At 54.0% G+C, this 22,679-nt stretch overlaps 1 protein-coding gene across 1 annotated transcript; it reads left to right on the forward strand.

Moving 5' to 3' along the window:
* Nucleotides 1–7,076: 7,076 nt before the first annotated feature.
* COG2 (component of oligomeric golgi complex 2) lies at nt 7,077–21,898 on the forward strand. Its single transcript, XM_084868702.1, has 18 exons — nt 7,077–7,295; nt 8,707–8,868; nt 10,222–10,287; nt 10,950–11,030; nt 11,417–11,520; nt 12,214–12,322; nt 12,884–13,063; nt 13,552–13,676; nt 14,182–14,308; nt 14,997–15,136; nt 16,712–16,773; nt 17,750–17,901; nt 18,095–18,292; nt 18,755–18,827; nt 19,100–19,242; nt 19,365–19,504; nt 20,531–20,717; nt 21,269–21,898. Exons 1-18 carry the CDS (start codon nt 7,224–7,226, stop codon nt 21,383–21,385), a joined length of 2,238 nt encoding a protein of 745 aa, XP_084724828.1. The 5' UTR covers nt 7,077–7,223; the 3' UTR covers nt 21,386–21,898.
* The last annotated feature ends 781 nt before the right edge of the window (nt 21,899–22,679 follow it).

Genomic DNA, 22,679 nt, shown 5'->3' on the forward strand with positions numbered 1-22,679 from the left:
CAGAGCGCCCCGCCCCCTCGCCCTGTCAGCCCTCTGGCCAATGGGGAGCCAACTCTGGGTGTGGTGGGCGGGGCCTGCGCCGGGGACGCTCCACCCTTCTCTCCCGAGCGAGGCGGTGCCAGAGGGAGGGGCAGGGCCGCCGCGGCGTGGCGGGTCCGCTGTCCTGCAGGGACCTGTCCACCCCCCCACCCCGGGACGGCAACCCGCCAGCCCCGATCTGCCCGCAGGGTGGGTGCGGGGGGTCCCAGCGGGTTCTTCCTTGCCCAACCCGCTGCGATCAGGGGCCCCTCCGCAGTGCGCGCCACGCCGGGGAGCTGTCCTCCCCGGTGGTTCTCCACCAGGCGCTGCGGGAACGCTCCTGGCGGGCGGGGGCAGCGGAGGCTGCCTCCCCGAGGGGGAGAGGGGGGGATCGCGGCGGGCTACGCCGCCTGTTCCTCCAAACACAGGGCTGTCTGGCTTCCTGGGTTCTTGCTCTAATGAGGACCCCGCCTCGCCTGTCCCTTTCTGGGGTCCGGGGGTTGAACTGAGTCACGGTTCATTACCGCTTGTCATTGGAGGGGGGCAGCATCTGGAGTTAGGTAGATCGTCATTCCTCATCGCGTTTGACATTTTGACATCTTGTAAACTCAAAATATTTTTAAAAATATATTTTATTGATTATTATTATTTTTTTTAATATAGAGGAAAGGAGAGGGATAGAGTTTTTAGAAGCATCAATTAGAGAGAAACATCGATCAGCTGCCTCCTGCACATACTGGGGATGTGCCCCCCAACCAAGGTACATGCTCTTGACCAGAATCAAACCTGAGACCCTTCAGTCCAGAGGCTGACGCTCCATCCACTGAGCCAAACCGTTTTCGGCTGAAGGGGTGTTTTTAAAACAAGGAATTGTTTTGCTTCTCCTAGAAAGCACCATACGGAGCCATAGCAGTTACAAGAACAGACACAATCTTTCTTTGTCCGTAGTGTGCACTTGTATCCTGTTAATCCTGAGAAAATGTGGGCCTTTGTGGTTCCTGGGCTCTCAGGTGCTTGTAGCCACACGGGGCAGGCAACATCGAGAAGAGGATTATATGGTCCCAAAAGGAACAGACTGGGACATCCAATGGTTACCCCAAAGCGTGTCACGTATAAATGAGATGGTTAGTTCAGCTCAGAAATCCAGTTGCTTTGTTTAAGCAAATGTTTTCCACCAAGAAGAGCAAAAATATTCCAGCCAAAAATATTCCCGGAGGCAGGTGGCGGCTTCTCGTTGCAGAGGGAGGAAAGGAAAAGGAGAAAACAAAACCCCAGACTTTCCATCTGCCTGGCAACCTCCCACCAGTGTGATTGTGCATTGTGTTGTGTGTTTTTTTAATATACATTTTATTGATATTTTTTTTTCTTTTACAGAGAGGAAGGGAGAGAGAGACAGAGAGCTAGAAACATCGATGAGAGAGAAATATTCATCAGCTGCCTCCTGCACACCCCCTCCTGGGGATGTGCCCACAACCAAGGTACATGCCCTTGACTGGAATCGAACCCGGGACTGACGCTCTATCCGCAGGCTGACGCTCTATCCACTGAGCCAAACCGGTTTCAGCTGATTGTGCATGGTTAACTACTATGATGGAGCCTGCAACCTGGGCATGTGTCCTTGACCCTGCCTTCCCCTGCTTTCTCTCTGAGGTTTGACGGTCTATTCGATGCTTCTGTGTCTCTGGATCTATTTTGTTCATCAGTTTAGGTTGTTCATTATATTCCACACCAGAGTGGCTTCTGGCGCTGACATGGTTCCCAGCCTTCACCTTTGAGCACCAAGGTGACAGTTGTGAAAGGCCCTCGTCAATGACCAGCTCCTGTCACTCACTGCTCAAGTTCAGGGAACAGACCTCAGCAGCGACCTTGAACCCTGCCGTCCTCTAAATCCGTTCGGTGTGACCCAGTTTTGCTTTGTGCCAAGGTCAAAAGCACTTGTGGTCCTTGGGACTGAGTGTTTCCATTTCCAGTGAACAGAAGCGTGCTCAGGACATTGCGGTGGGGCGGGGGTGGGAGGGTTGAGGAGGGAGGGGGCAGCGGCGGGGCAGAAAAGAAAGCCCAGACCTTGAATTCGTGGGAGCAAAGCCATCAAAATGGAGAATCGTCCTTTCTTTTCCATCGCACGACAGAATGAACATTTTCAGCTCCTTGGAGTTTTCAAAGGGGAGACGGGTTGGTGATTTCAACAAAAAAGAGTTTCCGTGAATCATAAGACCTCGCAGTTAGCCGTGAGTCATGCTTGCCTGTGGATGCAAAAAAAAAAAAAAAAAAAAAAAAAAAAAAAAAAAAAAAAGGAAGAAAGAGAAAGAAAAAGAAACGGGGCTGTAAACAATTGTGAGTGAGCTTTGGCCTCTGGAGTCGGGCAGTCTGGCCCCAAACCCTGGCTCCATCACTTACCGAGCGCCCTTGGCCAAGGATGACCTGCTCTCCGTCTCCATTTTCTCGTTTGCAAAGGAAGGTAATGGGCAGAGTCCTTACCTTATGGGGTCATAGGGTCAAAAGAGATGCCTGCAAATTGCTTGACATGAAGAATGAAACATTTCCAAAAATATGTTTTTATTGATTTCAGAGAGGAAGGGAGAGAGAGATGGAGACATCAATGATTGATCGGCTGCCTCCTGCACGCCCCACACTGGGGATCCAGCCCACAACCCAGGCAGGTGCCCTGACCGGTTGTGGAACCGCGATCTCCAGGTTCCTAGGTCAATGTGCAACTACTGAGCCACATTGCTTGGGCAGTTTCCTTTATAAAATATATTTTATTGATTTTTTTACAGAGAGGAGGAAGAGGGAGAGTCAGAAACATCAATCAGCTCTCCTGCATACCCCCTACTGGGGGTGTGCCCGCCACCAAGGTGCATGCCCTTGACCGGAATCGAACCCGGGACCCTTCAGTCCACAGGCCGACGCTCTAACCATTGAGCCAAACCGGCCAGGGCAATTTAGCTGATTTCAATGCCAGTGGCTGTTGGCCACAGACATGAACATGAGATTTTCCCCATAGAAGCACCATTGATGTCTTTCCTACCACCAAAGGTGTTTCTCACCCCTGTTAGCACACCATATGGTGTGGGGAGGGGCTGGAAGCTGGCTATGATTTCCCCACTGTAGTCAGAGGAAGACTGAACCACTCTAAGCAGGCAAGTCTCCCCGGTGCCTTAGAAAGGTTACCTTGATAACAGGTGAGACTTAGGGAGTTAGGCATCTGCGGTAACCAAAGAGATGTTCCAGAAGGTTCTGGCTGGCCGCAGTAGCATGTGCAGTGTTATTTTTAACCTCCCCAACCAGAGGGAATCGCTTTGCCGTGGTTGCTAGGGAAATGATGTGGTTGCATTTTGGCTCCTGATTTTAAAAGTCCTGGGCTGGGGGGGGGGGGGGGGTAAGGGGAGAGGAGGAAATGTCTTAGGGACCGGTGTGGCTCAGTGGATAGAGCGGACTCAAGGGTCCCAGGTTCGATTCCGGTCAAGGGCATGTACTGTGGTGGCCGGCACATCCTCAGTAGGGGGTGTGCAGGAGGCAGCTGATGGATGTTTCTCTCTCAACAATGTTTCTAACTCTATCCCTCTCCCTTCCTCTCTGTAAAAAAATCAATAAAATATATTTTAAAAAGTAAATAAAAAGTGTGATCTTTAAAAATGTTTTTTTAAAAGAACAAAAAACAAACAAACAAACAAACAAACAAAAAAACCTAGAAAACTTTGTAAGCCAGTACTGGTAGGCCAGGCTAGTACTGTACACCTGCTCAATGTATGCATGGGTGGCTGTCGCCATAGCAACAACGATGCTGGCCAACACTGGGCCACTGACAGAGGAACCTTGCCGGGTCTGTGATGGAGGCCAGTCCAGGAAGCTCTGCTCAGGCCTGCAGGCAGGTGTTGGAGCAGATGGAGGGGCTGGTGGCCACTGGTGGTGCCTGGGCACCGGGTGGAGAGGTTGCGGGCATAAGATAATCTGAAGGGAGCATCGGATTTCCGCTCCCCCATTGGCGTCATGTTACCGCTATTTGACTAAATCCCGCCTCCTTGGCATTAGGCTAAGGCTCAGGGTGGCTTCTTGGGCACAGAAAACCTGAAGATCACGTTCATCAGATGAAAGGCATATCACCCAGCTGGCGTGGCTCAGGGGAACCAGGAGGTCACGGTTCGATTCCTGGTCAGGGCACATGCCCGGGTTGCGGGCTCCATCCCCAGTGTGGGGCGAGCAGGCAACAGCCGATCATTGATTCTCTCTCATCATGGATGTTTCTCTCTCTCTTTTCCTCTCCCTTCCTCTCCGAAGTCAACAAAAATATACTTTAAAAAGAATAAAAAAATAAACTTGAGTTTGTTGCTTTGAGGACATGGTCCCTCGAGGCCCATGTAGAAAACTAGCCTTTACTAGTATTTGTTCTTTTCTGCTCTATTTTCTTTATTTTTTATTTTTTAATTTATTATTTATTTATTTATTATTTACGGAGAGGAAGGGAGAGGGATAGAGAGTTAGAAACATCAATGAGAGAGAAACATCCATCAGCTGCCTCCTGCACACCTCCTCCTTGGGATGTATCCGCAACCAAGGTCCATGCCCTTGACCGGAATCGAACCCGGGACCCTTCAGTCCGCAGGCCGACGCTCTATCCACGGGATCAGTGTCCTTCGAAGGAGACTAGACACAGACACACTCAGAGGGAGACCTTGTGGGGACACAGGGAGGATGGTCATCTGCTCCCTGCTCCCCGCCCCCAAGGACAAAGGCCTCTGAAGGAACCAACTTGGCCTTGGACATTCGGAGACACTGCAGTTCCGTCTCTGCAGCCACCTGTCTGGGGCAGTCCTCCCTGGGAGCACAGCTGGCCTTGCCGAACGGCTGACACGGTCCCCATTGAGACTGCACAAGGAATTGCGAGCTGGAGGGATGTGTATTTCTGCAAAGGATGGTCCGTGGCCTCTTCGGGGCAGGAAAATAAAGGTATTGTTAACGGGGTCCCCTGCTCAGCTGGAAGCCAAGGGTGTTAGATCTTTAGATCTGCCACTTGTGCTCACAAGCCCTTGATTCTTGCTCCTTTTGAGAAGCTGCAGAGCCTACGTGTGAAATCCCGTCTCTATTTAGGGCTCAGCTGCCCTCCTTCAGCTGGTGGGGTGGAGGGAGCCTCACTCGGCCCTCCCGCAGTGTTCTCTCTCCTCTGACCCCGCTCCTGTGCCTCCGGCTGTGTGTGACGGAGAAAAGGGGGGGGAGGGGAGCAGATAATGATCCCCATCCCAGGCCCCTCCCCCCAGGGGAAATGTGAGTTTTCACTCTCCCCTGCAGTCCTTTTGTTTGTTCATCCTCACCTGAAGATATCTTTTCATTGGTTTTTAGGGAGAGTGGGAGGGAGGGGGAGAGACAGAGAGAAACATCGATGGGAGAGAGAGACACATAGAAGCTGGGTGAACATGACCCGGGCTGGGGCCAGGGCCGGGGAGGAGCCTGCAACCAAGCTACGTGCCCTGGACCGGGATCGAACCCGGAACCCTCCAGTCCGCAGGCCAACGCTCTATCCACGGAGCCACACACCTGCTGGGGCCTCCCCTTCGGTCTTAAGCCCTCGCAGCACCCAGGTTCCTGTGTGGCCACAGGTGCCGAAGGAAACAGACCTGTTCTGTGGTGTGGACAGAACGAATCTAAGTGCCCACCTGTACCCGGACGACCCAGGGGTCCGGGCTGCCTGCCACGATCGAGCCCATGAAGCAGAGCCAGGGTTGGGCGTTTATTCCGATCCTGCCGGCAGCGGGGGAGAGCGGTGTAACCCCTCTCTCCGCACCCCGCCTTGCCAGGTGGCTGGTTATAGACAGAGGAGGGAGGAGGTTGCCATGTGCAGCCGAGAGCCACACGGACACGGACAGGGGAGGGGAGAGCCTGGCGTCTGGCCTTCGGGAGCTCCAAGCCTGATAACAAGGTGGTTAATCTTCTATGAGGTTACACACGGCTCAGCCCGTTCCTGAGACCTCAGAGTGGTCAGCGTTCCCGAGGCAAACTCCCGGAAGGGGTCAGGGTCAGGGTCAGGGTCAGGGTCAGGGTTCGGGTGCAAGCAACCACATCAAAAACCTGTCACGGGTCTCTTCTCCCAATGGTTTTCTTTCCTCTGAGTCCTGGGCCCATCTGGGCTCCGGGGTGTCTGTTCCAGGGTCTGTAAGCAGACGTCTCCTCTATCTCATTAACTATCAGACAACGGTGGCTCTATTCTGATGACATGCCCTCCCCCCCCAGCACACCTACCCACCGAAATGATCTCATCATGCAATGAAAATGTCCTCTAAGATAAGCCAAAACACGAAACCTTTCCAAAAAACGGAACTGGAAGCCGGGCCGGTGTGGCTCAGGGTTGAGCGACGACCAGTGAACCAGGAAATCAGGGTTCCATTCCCCGTCAGGGCACAGGCCCGGGTTGCTTTCGGCCTCAATGCCCAGTGTGGGGCATACAGGAGGCAGTTGATGCATGATTCTCTCATCATGTATGCTTCTCTCTCTCTCTCTCTCTCTCTCTCTCTCTCTCTCTCTCTTCCTCTCTGAAATTAATAATAATTAATATATTTAGAAATCACAAATATGCAGGCACACCTATCCGTCTGCTGTATTTGGACTAAGCAGGTAGGGAGGGCACTCCTTTGAGAATCTGGCCACCCTGGACTTCAGTGCAATGCGGAGCAGGGGGCTGCCCAGCTACCACCTGTTCTTCCCTAGAACTTTGTGGAACTGAGGGTGCCAACGTTAAGGGTGGGGCCCCCCGAATCCCACGGAGGCCTCATTGCACAGGGACCAGCAGCAGGAAGGAGCCGGTGATGTGCCCACCCCTGGAAGACTAACCTGAGAACCAAAGGGCCGCACTAGGCCATCCACGGAGGAGCAATCTGGGGAGGAGACCTTGGGATGGACAGGTCCCCCTCTCGGGGCCCAGCCAAGGAGCGCGCGGGGCTGCAGTGCCGCCCTCCGCGGCCAGGGGGCAGCACCGCCCGCCGGCGCGACCCCAGCGGCGCGCGCCGTCCCTCTTGGCGGCGCAGGCGGGGGCGGGCCCGCGGGGCTCCTCGCTGATTGGCTGCGGCGCGGGGCGCTGCCATGTTGGCGGAAGCGGTGCCTCCCCGACCGTGGAAATTGATCGTGGCTGCGGCCGCCGGGTGGGTCCGTTGGGCGCCGCCTCCTGCTCCTGGGCCTCGCTCCGATCTGGGCGCCGTGAGGCGGCGGCCGGCGGGATGGAGAGGAGCAGGATGAACCTGCCCACGGGGCCGGACACTCTGTGCTTCGACAAGGACGAGTTCATGAAGGTACCCGGGCGCTTCTCCCCGGAGCCGGGCCGCGGAGGCCCGCCCCCCTCTGCCCTCCGCCCCCGGGGCCTCCCCACGGGCTCCGGCTTGGCTGGTGCCGCCTGAAGAAAGCCCTTCTGCAAAATGGGGCGTTTTGGGTGGAAAGACCTGGAAGTTGTCAGTCGCTGTCGGTCCCTGGTCCCCGGTCCCTGGTCCCGGGTCCCGGGCAGCGCCGTCCGATGGCCGGTCCCCTCGCAGGACAGAAGCGTGGAGACCAGTGTCCTGTCCCCCGAGGATCAGGAATTCCGTCCTGAACAAATCGCAGAGCGCATGTGCCTCCTTCCAGGGTCGGGTCCGAAATAAAAGGCTCCTTAGTCTGAAGCTTCTGGAATGAGACTTTAAAAAAATAAGTATATTTAAAAATATATATATCTTGATGGACTTCAGAGAGGAAAGGAGAGGGAGAGAGAGCTAGAAACATGAATGATGAGAGAGAATCACGGGGAGAGATCAACCAAAGGACTTGTGTGCATACAAATGAGGCCAGTCAGTGATCAAGGACAACAGGGGGGTCGGGGCATGCATGGGGAGGGGTGGGGGATGGGAATGGAGGTATGAGGACAAATATGTGATACCTTAATTAATAAAGTAATTTTTTAAAAAAATCACACATGGGCTTACCTCCATAACCTCCTGGTTCATAGGTCACGCTCAACCACCAAGCCAAGCCGGCCGGGCTGGAACGAGACATTTAAAAAAGAGTAGGATATTTTTAAAAATATATTTTATTGATTTTTTATAGAGGGGAAGGGAGAGGGATAGAGAGTTAGAAACATCAATGAGAAACATCGATCAGCTGCCTCCTGCACGCCCCCTACTGGGGATCGAGCCTGCAATGGAGGTCCATGCCCTTGACCCGAATGGATCCTGGACCCTTCAGGCTGTGATGTGGCCCATGCTCTATCCACTGAGCCCAACTGGGGAGGGCAGAGTGGATGTTCTGTTCCTACTGGTGCTGCTGCAGTGCAGCAAAACACACCAGTCTCTCATTCTCCCGGTGCCCCGCCCTCTGGATGAGGGGAACAGGATGTGGGTGTGTGCAGACGATTGTCCTCCTCCTATATAATAAAAGCCCAGTATGCCAATTGTCCCCTCCACCGGGAGTTCCACCAGGGGGTGGGGCCAGCCAGGGGAAGGGAAGGAGGGAGGGAGGCACTGGCCTGCTGCAGCCGCCATAGCAGGTGGCCTGGGAAGGGAGGGAGTACCAGCCGGCCACCGGCTACCGCTAGGGACCCTTCCAGTGCACAGATTTGGTGCATTGGGCCTCTAGTAGGACACAGACATGCAGAATGGAAGGGTAACAAAGGGTCTGCAGGCACGGCCTTGGACGTGTTCGGGGTGTGACTCAGAGCTGCTCCGGTTGTGTTTCCAGGAAGACTTCGACGTCGATCACTTCGTCTCTGACTGCCGGAAGCGCGTGCAGCTGGAGGAGCTGAGGGATGACCTGGAGCTCTACTACAAGCTGCTGAAGACCGCCATGGTGGAGCTCATCAACAAGGACTACGCGGACTTCGTCAACCTCTCCACGAACCTGGTACCGAGACCCCCCCTCCTGCAGCGGGTGCCCCTGCACCCGCACCCGCACCCGCACCGGCAGCTCAGGCTTCTTCTTAGAAGTGTTGAGGATTTTAGAAGTCTTTCCGTTGCTTTTTCACCACTGAGAACCTAAAGAGGCCACTGATCTCATTAATGAATAAAAGAACTAAACTTTCTTTTTCTACACAGTTTTGTTTTCATTTTTTCTCATTCAAGACTGTTTTAGTTTGATTATTTTTGAATTCATTATTAAGGATAACTATATATAGTTACATGCTTAAGTTATATGTATACATAACACATATGTAGCAAAAGATAAAGGATAGTAATAGCAAAGTGGTTGCTTTTGTTAGTTTCCAAGTGGTTACATGAAATCTCACTGGTTGAGACTAATTTGCAAGAGTAAATATCAGCTCTTCTTTTAAAAAAAATATATATTTTATTAATTTTTTTTTATAGAGAGGAAGGGAGAGCGATGAGAGAGAAACATCCATCAGCTGCCTCCTGCACACCCCCCACTGGGGATGTGCCCGCAACCAAGGTACATGCTCCTGACCTGAATCGAACCTGGGACCTTTCAGTCCACAGGCCGACGCTCTATCCACTGAACCACACCGGTTTTGGCTATCAACTCGTCTTAAGGAAATGCTTGCTTTACTTTGAGGCACGCGCTGGCTAGAGCCAGGTTGTGGGAGCAGCGGTCAGTGCTGCTCTGTAGGAGGCTTGCTTCATAAAAATGTGCGAGAGGTTTGTAAAAGTCATTGAGAAATAAATGTTTGGGGTTTAGTACTTGCCAAAAAGTTGTCTTGTCCATATTTTATTTTGATTTTCAACCTATCTGCTTAAAGAAGTACAGAAAGTCATTATCTCCATGGGGGTTTCAAGAAGCATTAAGGTTAATGAGCCGTATTTGCCACTAAGATAAATGTTTCCGTAGATTAGAAATCCAGTGAATTTTATCTCCCTTCTTTTTAATGTGGCTTTTCCCCAAAGGTGACATTCCTGTTTAGAAGAGCTAGACCCATCCATCAGACTGTTACACCAAGTCTACTCACCTCCCGTGAAAATGTTTTTCAGATTCATTTAAAATCTCATCCAAAGGCAAATGGTGCATAAAGAAGCGTTCATTTATCATGACTTCCCTTATGTATTGGCTCACGTGTATCAACAGATTGTTTTTTTAAACCTATGAGCAATATTTATGGCAAAATAACATTAGTTATTTAGTTAGTTGCTTAGCAGTCTATGGTTATGCAGAGAGAGTAACTCCATCTAGTACTGTTTTGATTAAACAGATACTTCACTCTCACTCCTGCCTCTGATGTGTGTGCCAACATGATTTTGCTTTTAGGTTGGCATGGACAAAGTCCTCAACCAGCTTTCGGTGCCTTTGGGACAGTTACGAGAAGAAGTTCTGGTAAGTCCCCAAATTCTATGGCACAGACCGCCATCAAGTATGCAAACTTGTGTCCTCCTGCAGGAATTGGTTGTTCAGGGGTCTGTGACTAGCAACCACTGGGCCACACCGGCCGGGCTGTCCTGTTTATTCTCATTGTTTGCCTTACCTTCGTCTGGACCTAATTTCTAATGATTGCATATGTGCCTTGATCCTCTGACCTCTACCTTTTCCTGGCCCTTCTGTTCCTTCTTGCTTCCTAATATTCCCAAAACAACTTTACATCATGATATAACTTTAGTTCTCCAAAATGTATAGAATCTAGTCTGCTAGATTATTGGAATGAAGTCCTTCTAAGTCAACCCCTTCCTTTTTATTTCTACTTCTCTGCATTCCCCGCTAAACTCTTCTGTACTCTACCTTTCCCTACCCTGACCCTCTGTGACAGTCATTGTAGATTATTCTCTGGGCCATTGATCCTGTGTGACCCTAGCTTTATATGTCATTTTGCCCCCAAATCAATAGCAGTTGTGTCTGAAACTTGGTATTTTGCCAATATCTGTATAATACAGGCCTGTAGCTACTGTATTGAATTAATCATGTAAATTAAGTTCAGTTCTGTGGAATGAAACATGTAAAATGTTATGAAACTATTTCAACAGTACATTTCCTTTCTGTTTTAGAGTCTCAGGTCATCTGTGAGTGAAGGAATTCGGGCGGTCGATGAACGGATGTCTAAACAAGAGGACATTAGGGGGAAAAAGGTACAGTACAGTGTCATACAACATGTGGTAGCCTGGACTGTGACAGACAGCACCTTGACAGAAGGCACAATACATGTAGTAGCAGTTGAGAGGTTCATTTAAGATGGGAAAAGAAGGGAGGAATGAGAGTACAGAGCATGAGAAAGCAAAGAAGTCCAGTTTCTTTCTTACAATAACCTTGCAATAGAATGGTGGAATATGCTTGTAGACAAAGCCTGAATTAAGATTCACATTCTTGCAAGTTCAATGTCATATAGACATTCAAAATGTAGGGTGCTCTCAAGAGTCTAAGTTCACTGTGGGCTTCATATTTTCCTGCATTGAGCATGAGGAAGTAAGATAATTAGGATTAAACATCATAACATGTTTTTGCTTAATTTTAATAGATGTGTGTGTTGAGGCTTATACAAGTTATCCGATCGGTTGAGAAGATTGAAAAGATCTTAAATTCTCCGAGTTCTAAAGAAACCTCTGCACTGGAAGGACACAGGTAACTATTTCTTACTGAGTCGCACATAAGCTAATGCTTTATAATGTGTGTTAGGGAAAACAGGGATTTATTAGACTCCGGGGAAGATACACGATGACTGTCCTCTCGCTGGGAACAGAGCGTCTAAACCCCTGCTCTCTCAGCCATAGGTAAATGGTAACGTAAAGGAAGCTGTTTGGAAGTATTTTACTTGTTGCTCCTAGAAGATCAGTTTGATTTGCTGAAGGAGACAACAGTACTTGGTGTTTGAGAGGCATTAGAGGTGCTTTATTTAGGAAAAGTGTGAATGATAGGAAAGGGCAAGAGGAGAGCAGGGAGGTTAAAGGTGAGGAAGGAGGTTAAAGGTGAATGGGAGAGCCTGGTGAAGGTCGGGGGAACAGACAGATTGCACCCCACTGATCTGCTCTGGCTCCTGCTCCGGCTCCTGTCTGGCCCTGAGGCCTGTGGCCGGCCAGCATCCGGCTCCCGTAACCTCCCCACTGCACCTGCTACGTGCTGTGCCTGTGGCTCGTGGTGAAAACGACGGCCCAGAGGATGCGTTAGCTTCACCCGGGCCAGGAGGGTGTGGGACCCTCAGGGGAAAGTTCTAGCACAGTGGTGCTCCCGGACCCGCTGCTAACCGAGCGGTGTGTTCTCTCGGGAATGAACCGACGTCAGGAATCACGTGTCTGTCCCTGTCCTTGTCTCTGCCAGCCCGCTTCTGACCGGCCAGATTTTGGAGAGGATCGCTACAGAATTCAACCAGTTACAGTTTCACGCCGTTCAAAGCAAAGGCATGCCTCTCCTGGACAAAGTCAGACCAGTAAGTGTTTTCAGTCCTCACACATGGCGTCTTGGACTTTGCCAGATAATCTTGGTTTAACCTAGCAATACCCTTGCTAGTTGTTGATCCACTGGGTTGAGAAGCTAGCTGTGAATTTTTTCTTTCATTTTTCTGTTTTTTAGACCCCTGCTTCCTACGTGTCATGCGTTATAGGTTTTGGGTAAACACACAGGCATATTCTCTGACTTGCAAGAGGGAAGTGAATTGTGGATTTCATGTAACTTGATTTTTTGTATGACTCAGAGTTCATGTGTCCAGAGCCCTTGACTACACTTTACATCCATGTGCTTGTCAGATTTACTCTAGCTGAAGAGGAAAATAACTTTTTTTTTTTGTTCTATAATTTTCTCTAACCTCGCCTCTGATGATGCCAAGGTTTACTGTGGGGAGGAGGAGAGAGTCACTGCTAGTCTTCAGGAGAGGTGCACGTGTTCCTCTCACATACATGACCTCCTGGTAGAATAAGGAGGTCACGTGTGTGTGTGTGTGTGTGTGTGTGTGTGTGTGTGTGTAGCTGTGCTCTCCCCTGTCTCCTTGCAGCGGATCGCGGGCATCACGGCCATGCTGCAGCAGTCGCTGGAGGGCCTCCTCCTGGAAGGGCTGCAGACGTCGGACGTGGACATCGTCCGCCACTGCCTACGCACGTACGCCACCATCGACAAGACCCGCGACGCAGAGGCCCTCGTTGGGCAAGTCCTGGTGAAGCCGTACATGGACCAGGTCTGTGCCTCGGAGGCCTTCCTTCCACCGCCATCCTCAGAGCATTTGCTCCGGCCTCAGTATCCCAAGGGGGGGCGAGGCTAGGTCAGAGAGCTCTCTGGGCGGCGCGTGTCTGCTGCAGCACGGGGTGCAAAGAAAGGCTGGTCCCGCCGAAACCGGTGCGGCTCAGTGGATAGAGCGTCGGCCTGTGGACTGAGGGGTCCCAGGTTGGATTCCGGTCAAGGGCATGTACCTTGGTTGCGGGCACATCCCCAGTAGGGGGTGTGCAGGAGGCAGCTGGTCGATGATTCTCTCTCATCAATGTTTCTAACTCTCCCTCTCTCTTCCTCTCTGTAAAAAATCAATAAAATATATTTAAAAAATAAAAAATTAAAAAACAGAAAACATGTCAGTTGGGGAGGAGGGCGGATATTCTCAATTCTTCTCTTTGTACTAAATAGTTTATACGTCTCCTAGATGCTTTTTAAAAACGCTCCTTCTCTTCACAGGTGATTATAGAGCAGGTGGTTGAGTCCCATCCAAACGGCCTTCAGCTCATGTACAACAAGCTCCTGGAGTTCGTCCCTCACCACTGCCGCCTCCTCCGGGAAGTCACCGGCGGAGCCATCTCCAGGTGCTTGTCTCCGGGGCCAGAGCGCCCCTGGGTGCCATGGCTGTCCCTGCTGCCTGGTGCACGCTGATAGGGGGTGCTAGAGTGCCCTTGGGTGTCATGGCTGCGCCTGCTGCCTGGTGCATGCTGGTAGGCGCTGACTTGTACCATCTGGGCCCAGACACCCCAGAGGTGTGGTGGCTTCTGCCCTAGAACGCAGCAGTGAAGTGAATATCGCAATAAAGCAAGTCCCGTTTTGGTTTCCCGGTGCATCTGAGAGCTACGGTACACCATGCTGTAGTTTGTTAGGTGTGCGACAGCCTTATTTCTAAATAAGCGTGCCTGCCTTCACTATAAAATTCTGTGCTGAAAAATGCTCACCGCCATCTGAGCTTTCGGCGACTCAGTCTTTTTGCTGAAGGGTCTCGCCTCAATTGGTAAAAACATGAGCGCAATGAAACGAGGCTTACCCGGTCTCCATTTAGCCGGCGACGGTGTGTTTGACGGCAGCTCTGCTCTTGCCCCGCAGTGCGAAGGGCAGCACCGTGCCCGGATATGACTTCCTGGTGAACTCGGTGTGGCCGGAAATAGTGCGAGGACTGGAAGAGAAGCTGCCCTCGCTCTTCAACCCCGGGGACCCCGATGCCTTTCACGAGGTACCTCTCCCTCCTTCGCGCCGGCTCGGAGACGCTCCCCGGAGGCTTTAGATCAGCCGTGCCGTCTCCAGCGCAGGCGTGGCTCTGCGGGTGGGTCAGAACCACAGTTTGAGGTGCTACGTGGGCACTGACCTTAAAGCACACACACGGCTTTATTCGTGTAACAGTCCCGATACGTTTGGGCGGGGGAGGGGTGCCCTAGAGCCGTGGTCGGCAAACTACAGCTCGAGAGCCACATGCAATTCTTTGGCCCCTTGAGGGCGGCTCTTCCACAAAATACCACGGCCCGGGCGAGTCTATGTTGAAGAAGTGGCTTTAGAAGAAGTTTAAGTTTAAAAAATTTGGCTCTCCAAAGAAATTTCAATCATGTGCTGTTGATATTTGGCTCTGTGGACTCATGAGTTTGCCGACCACTGGCCTAGAGCATGAGAGCTGTCGCGTCAAGAGCACGGCTCTACAGTACTGGGTGTCCAGATGACTGGCCACGGAAGACCTTGAGCCTGCCACGGGCCACGGGGGCCACGGGGGCCTTGCCTGGTCTTTACGTGGCTGAAGGGCGGTCCCTCAGGGCCCCTGTCAGCTCTGGAAGCTGCCCTTCTGTGCTGCCCTCCTTTATCTGGTCAGTTTAGTGGGTGCTCCCATCCGGGTGCTCACCTGTGGTGCAAATGCCCGCCTGTTCTTATTTCAGAAATACACCGTCAGCATGGGGTTCGTGAGAGCGTTCGAGCGGCAGTGTGGGTCCCAGGCCAGCGTGCGGAGGCTGCGAGCACACCCCGCCTACCACAGCTTCAACAACAAGTGGAACCTGCCTGTGTACTTCCAGATCCGGTCAGTCCTCATTCACTCCCGCCGCCACCTTTCTGAGCGTGTTCCAGTCAGGGAGCAGGACGTTGTGGCCGTTAGCAGCCTTTCCGTGTGTTCGCCATGCCATCCTTTGGGAAACAAAGGGAAATGCACGACATCATGGCTTGCATGAGAAAACATAAAGTTGAGTTTCTGGTGACCAGCGAGCTGCACACACTGGCTCAGCAGGCTGGACTCCAAGCCCAGCTTCCCTCCCACCGTCCTCTCATCCAGCGTGGGGAGAGGGAGCAGGAGTCACAGCAGCTCCTGCCTGCCGCTGTCCCTGTCTCGTCACCGCCTCCACACGGGGGCCTGATGACATTGGCCGGCGCTTTTGTCATCCATGCTGGAGTTAGATGCCATTAGAGCATCCTTCTCTCTACTGCCTGCGAGCTCCTCTCTTCTTCTTCTTTTCTTTTATATATATTTTTTATTTCAGAGAGGAAGGGAGAATGAGAGAGAATGATGGACAGGCTGCCTCCTGCACGCTCCACATTGGGGATGGAGCCGCAACCCGGGCCTGTGTCCCGACCAGGAATCGAACCCTGACCTCCTGGTTCACAGGTCAATGCTCAACCCCTGGGCCACACGGGCCAGGCAAACTCCCCTTTTCTATCGTTCCCCCAGCCCCGCGCCCCATGCTTAGGAACTGTCACCCGTGTCCCGTCACGGCCCTGGGCTGGTTGTGGAAAAAAATTTCCCGGATATGGAACTTGTTCTCAATACATTTGTTTTTCCGTTCAAAAATAAACTCAAGTCATGCTTTGTAGGACTCTTCTATTGATTTTGATCAGGCGTTGGATTGTTTACCCCGAATTACAACATAGAACCCTGCAAACATGGCTGGGGTCAGAGTTGCGCTGTTATCTGACTCAGCTTGGGGTCATCTGAAGGAAGTTTCAAAACCAGCGGGAGGGGACTGTCGACGTGTCGCTCAGAGAAGGGTTCCCATCGCTCTCCCAGCCACGGGGTGTGCCTGCATCCGACGGCGCGCAGGCCCCCCCCCCGCCGCCCCCCGCTGCCGTTCTGGTGCATAAAACTTAGCGTTTGCGTCTCTGTCTGCTGAGTCTTCCAGTTCTCCCCCAGCCTCCTCCTTTTAAGGAGCTTGAGTGTTTTTGGCAAAGTCGAGTGAGAACTAACTTTCAGGCCACGGAGTGCAGGGCAGAAACAGTGCAGCAGCCAGACAGTGATGGCACCCCGATAATCCGGGATCTCGTCCTCACCTCAGGGTCTCATTAATTCCACCTGCAAAGCCCCCTGTGCTCCAGGGATTAGGACAGGGGTCTTCAAACTATGGCCCGCTGGCCACATGCGGCCCGCAGAGGAGTCTGATCCGGCCCGCCAGGTTTTTTGGGCAGTGAGCGCAGCCGAGGTGTTACAGTAGGAATTAGTAGTTCATATAGTCCGGCCCTCCAGCTCTCTGAGGGACCGTGATCTGGCCCCCACTTTAAAAAGTTTGAGGACCCCTGGATTAGGACCTAGTACTCGGAAGAAGGGAGAACGGACAGGGAACGGTCAGCAGCAGCAGAAACACTCATTTGTGCTCTTGTTTTACCCCAGGTTCAGAGAGATCGCGGGATCCTTAGAAGCAGCCCTGACAGACGCCCTGGAAGATGCCCCAGGTAAGGCCTCAGGTGGCAGGTGTCCCCGCGGGAGCACGGAGCCCGCCACCCAGACCCTGATCCCGAGGGCCCAGCCCCCTTTCCCTGGATCCAGGAAGTTGGCCCTTAGACTTCCTGTGACTGGCCTTTTAAAGAGACAAAAGAAATCAGATCTCGTGGTTTCCATGGTTTCTTGCTTTGCAGAGATAACAAGGGGCTGCTGTAAGAATACAGGGTATGTTGGTACCTGAATGTCACACGCTGGGGCAGAGCCAAGTGACCAGCCCTTTTATAGCAAACTGGCTCCACGCTGCCTTTTTCCCAGGATCCGGACGGCCCCTCCCTCCCTGGGGAGTTGCACCTGGGGCTGCGCCCCCCGTGCGGGGGCACAGTCCTGGCACCTGGGGCAGGCGGCGCTGGTGGGATGCAGGCTTTCCGGCCCTGTCTGCATTCCTTCCAGCCCCAGTCCTGTCAGCAAGTAAAGAGGTTCCTGTGGATGACAGCCTGTTGACTAAGACAGTCGCTCACAGAACACGGGTTGTGTCTGTAGCCACGTAGGTCTGGCTGCTGCACTGTTTCTGCCCTGCACTCCATGGCCTGAAAGTTAGTTCTCACTCGACTTTGCCAAAAACGCTCAAGTGCAGTGAACGTCCTGCATACAAATGGTGTGTTCAGGTAGGGCAGAGAAGGTGACGAATGAAACAGGACAAATTCAAATCCAAAGTCTAAACCCTGCAATTGACGGCCTCTTTGACTCGGATTGCTGATGTGGTATAAAGCACTTCTTAACTATTTCCGAATGCCGTGTATGGTTAACAGTCATCGAACCCCTGGGAGGTGGAATCGTGTGAAATCAGAAAATGCATCGCTGAGCGGGCTCGCTGACCATACAGACTTCTTCAGAATGCCGCTCTGCACCCCCAGATCACACACCAAAGGTCCCAGATTGCAGTCCCGACTGACGGGGCGCCTGCCTTCGCGTGTGCTTTCTCTGCAGCCGGAAGCTCCTACTGCCTGCTGGCCTCGCACAGGGCGTGGAGCTGCCTGCAGAGGTGCTGGTCGGAGCAGATGTTCCTGCCGTCGCTGGCGCACCGGCTGTGGAGGCTCATGCTGCAGGTGCTGGCGCGGTACTCCGTGTTCATCCGCGAGGTGAGCTTTTTAGGCCACAGGGCTGTCAAGATACATGAGCTGCTGAGTGCACTGAGATCGAAGAGGCCATGTTGCCGTGGGAGGTGCGTTTGATGGTAGACGCTAGCATTTCCCGTGACTTGATGGCCCATGTATGTAAGTCTTACGGTGCTTCCTGGTGGAGACGTGTGTAACCGTTGAAATCCTGTTTCAGCTGCTGCTCAGGCCCATCTCCAACGAGAGCGCCAAGGACATTAGGAAGCCTCTGGGAACTGGGACCAAAGACGCTCCCGCTGCCCAGGGGAACAGCAAGGACCCGGGCAGTGGTCCTTCCGAGGCGAAGCCCCCGGCTTCGGTCACCAGCACGCAGCTCGTGCACGCGGCCGCCGACCTGGCCCGGCTGCAGGAGCAGGTGAGCCCGTGTCCCAGAATGCCGCGCGCCGACACTGACAGCAGCCACAGGGTTGCAGACCATGGCCCGGGCCCCTCAAGAGCCACCTCCTGCATCTCCCCTCATCCAGCCTTCCCTGGCAGCCGCTCTTCCTCCCCCTCCCGGCCGGGTCTGCCTCCGGATTTTCCTGGGATGGCATCCAGCCCTTTTTCATCCTCAACGTCCTGTGCGGCCCGATCGGTGTGGGCTGGGTTTTAATGATTTCCCTTCAAGCACCCAAATACTTCTTCGTCACATTCACTCTTCAGCTCCACTGTGAAAGCCCTGAACTATTAATTCTCTCTCTGTTTCTGCACCTGCCCATGCTTTTGCTTTTACTAAGAGAACTTGGTGGCTAAATTTGCGTTTATGTCCTCTGATATGCAAAGGGGATTGCCTCTTGCGTAAAAAGTAGCTGCAGCCTCAACTGCACGTTTGTTTCAGCTCCCGGAACTCTTGGAAACCATCAGGCCCAAACTGGAGACGATTGGCTTTAAGAATTTCTCTTCCATCTCAGGTAAAAACAAATCTCAGACTTAGCATATGTGTGAGTAAGAAAGGAGTTAGAATAAAATTTGAGAGGCTGGGCTGCTCTTCAGCTCCCATTCTCTGTAGCTGTAAACCCCTGGTGGTTACTCTATCGTGTGACTATAACGGCCCTCGGTGGGCAGTGGGGTTTCATGCCGGCCGTTTGATTTCACGCGTTATGCTCTCTAAATGCCACGGCAGCATTTAAAGTGACAGTCACGCCGGCCTGGGTGGTGGCTGAGCTCCGTCTGTGTGTCACAGCCGCCCTGGAGGACTCGCGGCTGTCCCTGGCGGCCTGCGTGCCCGCCCTCAGCGCCAGGATCGTCCAGGACTTGAGCGAGTCCTGCTTCGGTTACCTGAAAAGCGCCCTGGAGGTGCCCCGGCTTTACCGAAGGACCAACAAGGTGGGCGCCATTCCCTGCGGGGAGTTGTGAGGCGGGGGAGGTGGCAGGAGACCTTGAGGTTTGAACGACGGCCTCTCTCTCGTTTTCTCTGTGCATCTCTCCCCCCGCCGCCTCCACCCCAGGAGGTGCCCACGACCGCCTCCTCCTACGTGGACAGCGCGCTGCGGCCGTGCCACCAGCTGCGCAGCGGGCACCAGGACAAGCTCCAGCCCGAGCTGATCCAGCAGTGGCTGCAGGGCGCGCTCTCGGAGAGCACGCACAGGTGAGGACCCTCCCCAGAGAGCCCACGTTCAAGGTCGCCGAGCCATCAGAGGGCGGCCAGGCGGGGAGACCGTTATGTGGCTGCGTTCTGGACCAAGGCGGGCAGCCTGGTCTCTGCCCGTCTGAGCGGGCGCCGCGCTGTGCTCACTGCCCCGCCTGCCCCGGGCACCATCTCCTGCAGGCATCATTCTGTACGTCCCGCCACATGCTTTCCTGGGAGGGCCTTTCTCTCCTCGCTCTGTTGATCCAAAATGCCACGTGGTCAGAGAGCGGGCAGCGGGGAGACTGTCGGGCTGAGGAAAGGGGTGCCCACAGCCCGTGCCAGGGCGAGGAGGCCTCGGCCCCGGGGTGGACGGCTCGTCCCTCACTCCGCCTGCTCCTCCCAGGAGCCCACGCAGACTGCGCCAGGGCCCGTGGCTCCGTTTTGTTGTTGAGTTTCGTTCAGTTATTAATTTTCCCATAGTATTATACTTACTTCAGTTACTTAGCGGTTAAGTGGATTTGTGGGCTCATTTCAAGCATCACAATGAATTCTAATACGATTTCTGTGTAAATGCCAAGTAATCATCTTGTAAACAAAGTCTTTGAATGTAACTCATTCATCATTGGGACGGACCATGGAGACTGTTTGAGGGAGTTTTATTAAAATCTCAAAACGCTTTTAAAAGATGAACTTCCCAGAACTGATGGTGAGTGAACTTGCCTCTTTGGAGGAATGCGCTGCGGATGCTCACGCCTCGGAAGACGGCAGCGTGGCCCACGACTTCCTCGGAGTGGCCAGGACCGAAATTTTGAATAAAACCCACGTACATATTTCTTAAGCTCGGAGGGAGTGCAGTGCTAGGCAGGCAATTTTCTTCCAGTCTTAAAAACATTAAATATTTACCACGGCTGATTTTTTTTTTTTTTTTATTGGAAGTGAATTTTTATCTGAAAAATTGTTTTTCTCCTTTGTGGGTCCACATTGCCAGAGTGCGTCTGTGCCCGTGCCGGTGTCGGTCGCACCGTAACCTGTCTCCTGCTCTAGGTTCTATGAGACGGTGTCGGACGTCCTGCTGTCGGTGAAGAAGATGGAGGAGAGCCTGAAGAGGCTCAAGCAGGCCCGGAGGTCCTTGCCCGCCACCCCCGGCGGCTCCGGCGGCTCCGGCGGCATGAGCGACGACGACAAGATCCGGCTGCAGCTGGCCCTGGACGTGGCGCACCTGGGCGACCAGGTAACGCGTCCGAGGGCCCACTGGGGGGCCGTCGAGGGGCCTGGCAGGCTGTTCCTCACGCTGGGGAAGGGGTCGGCCCCAAATACTTGAAGTCAGAGCTCACCGAGGGTGTGGGGGCCCGTTGCTGAGCCCCATGGGAACATGCTGCGCCGTTGGTTACCAAGCGATTCACAGACGACGCTGTGCCAGGGTTCCCATTCAGCCGGTTTGAGAAAGGGCTGTCCAGGCTACGCAGTGAGGGCCTGTCCCTGTGGAGGCCTCTCCTCTGGGCGAGCGACTCACTTCTCCTCCTGTGGGTGGGCTTGCCTCCAGCCCTCGGAGGCCTCCTGCAGGCTCGGGTCGGGTGAGTGGAGGCAAACTCACACGCCGGCTCTCAGATGCCAAGCGTCCGGCCCAGGGTGGGGTTTGGCAATCAGCTCAAAAAGGAGCGAGCAGTCTGTCCTCGGGGGGCTGCTCTCCGTCAGGGCGAAGGGGCTCCACCTGGCTCAGGCTCTCCCGTCCCTCCCGTCTCCCGTCGAGCGTCTCACCGTTCGTTCTCACCGCCGTTGCAGATACAGAAGCTGGGCCTGCGCCCCGAGGACGTCAGGAGCTTCCCGGCCCTCGCAGAGCTGGTGGCCGCCGCCAGGGACCAGGCCACCAGGGACCAGGCGACCGCGGAGCAGCCCTAGGCCCGGCCCCGGGAGCCGAGAGCCGGGCCAGAGCCGAAGGAGCCGGACGCACCAGGACGGCTCTGCTCTCGCCTCGGCCCCAGCCCAGCGCTTCCCGGGCCCGCACCCGCCCGCACCTCTGGGCCAGGACCCCCAGCCCAGAACACTACGCCTTTTCCGTTGTATGGAAGATCCTTTTTAAGACACGTGACACTTTCTACTCTAGTTTACAGAGCAGATGATTTTATTTTTATTGTGAATCTCGGTGAGGAAGCGCTGGTTTCTAGTCGACGATGGACGTGAATGGACGTGGACGGCCCCAGAGGGCTCTGCCTGGCCCGGGCAGGGCGGCCCGCGGCGGCCTGGGGCGAGCGCCCGGCGCGGCTCAGGCGCGGAAGACGCTGGTCCTTCTCCCAGCAGTGCTGGGAGCCGCTGCTCGTCACTCTTCCCGACCTGTCAGAGCCAGAGCCCTGCAGGCTTTATTTTCTAAATAAAAAGTGTCTGCCAAGAGCCCATGTAGCTCCTCTGAGTCCACTCATGCCCGTGGGTCCCGTCCATCACAGATGGTCCTCGGACGGCTGGGAGCTGGTCCCTGAGGAGCGACCCCGGGTGGGGGTCGGGGTGGGGTGCCGAGGGCCAGAGAGCTGGGAATCTTGGGACAGGACCCACAGTGTGTGGGTGGTCTGCTACCCGACCCTCACACGCACCTGCACACGTGTGCCGAGCGGCGGCATCTGTCCTCAGCACCACGGTGACAGGAAGCAGGCGTGCGGGTCCTCTGGCCCCGGGGGAGGGGGGGACCAACCTACCGCAGAGCCCCCGCTGTTCAGGGTGCAGGGCCTCGTGAGTCCTCGGGGCCACGGGACGCCCCGCCTCCTGGGCTCCTGCCCACGAAGCCCCGGTGAGGTGACCAGTTGCCGAGTAAGTGGCTCGCCTGCCGGGCACACACTCGGCGGCCCAGGAGGGCTTGGGATGCAGTGAAGAAGTGTTTTAAGAAAAACCCTTGGGCCGGGCCGGTGTGGCTCAGTGGTTGTGTGTCAACCTAGGAACCAGGAGGTCACGGATGGATTCCCGGTCAGGGCACAGGCCTGGGGTGTGGGCTCCATCCCGTGTGGGGCGTGCAGGAGGCAGCCGGTCCATGAATTCTCATCATGGATGTTCCTATCTCTCTATCCCCTCCCCCTTCCTCTCTGAAATCGATTTTTGAACAGATTAAAAAGGAAAAAGAAAAACCCTTAGACTGAGCGGTTGGGATTTTGTATCCTTGGAACGTCCTGACCCAAATCCCATTCACAGGAATCCTGGGAACAGAGGC

This window comes from Pipistrellus hanaki, assembly GCF_964339955.1.
Source record: "Pipistrellus hanaki genome assembly, chromosome: 20".
Classification (NCBI taxonomy): domain Eukaryota; kingdom Metazoa; phylum Chordata; class Mammalia; order Chiroptera; family Vespertilionidae; genus Pipistrellus; species Pipistrellus hanaki.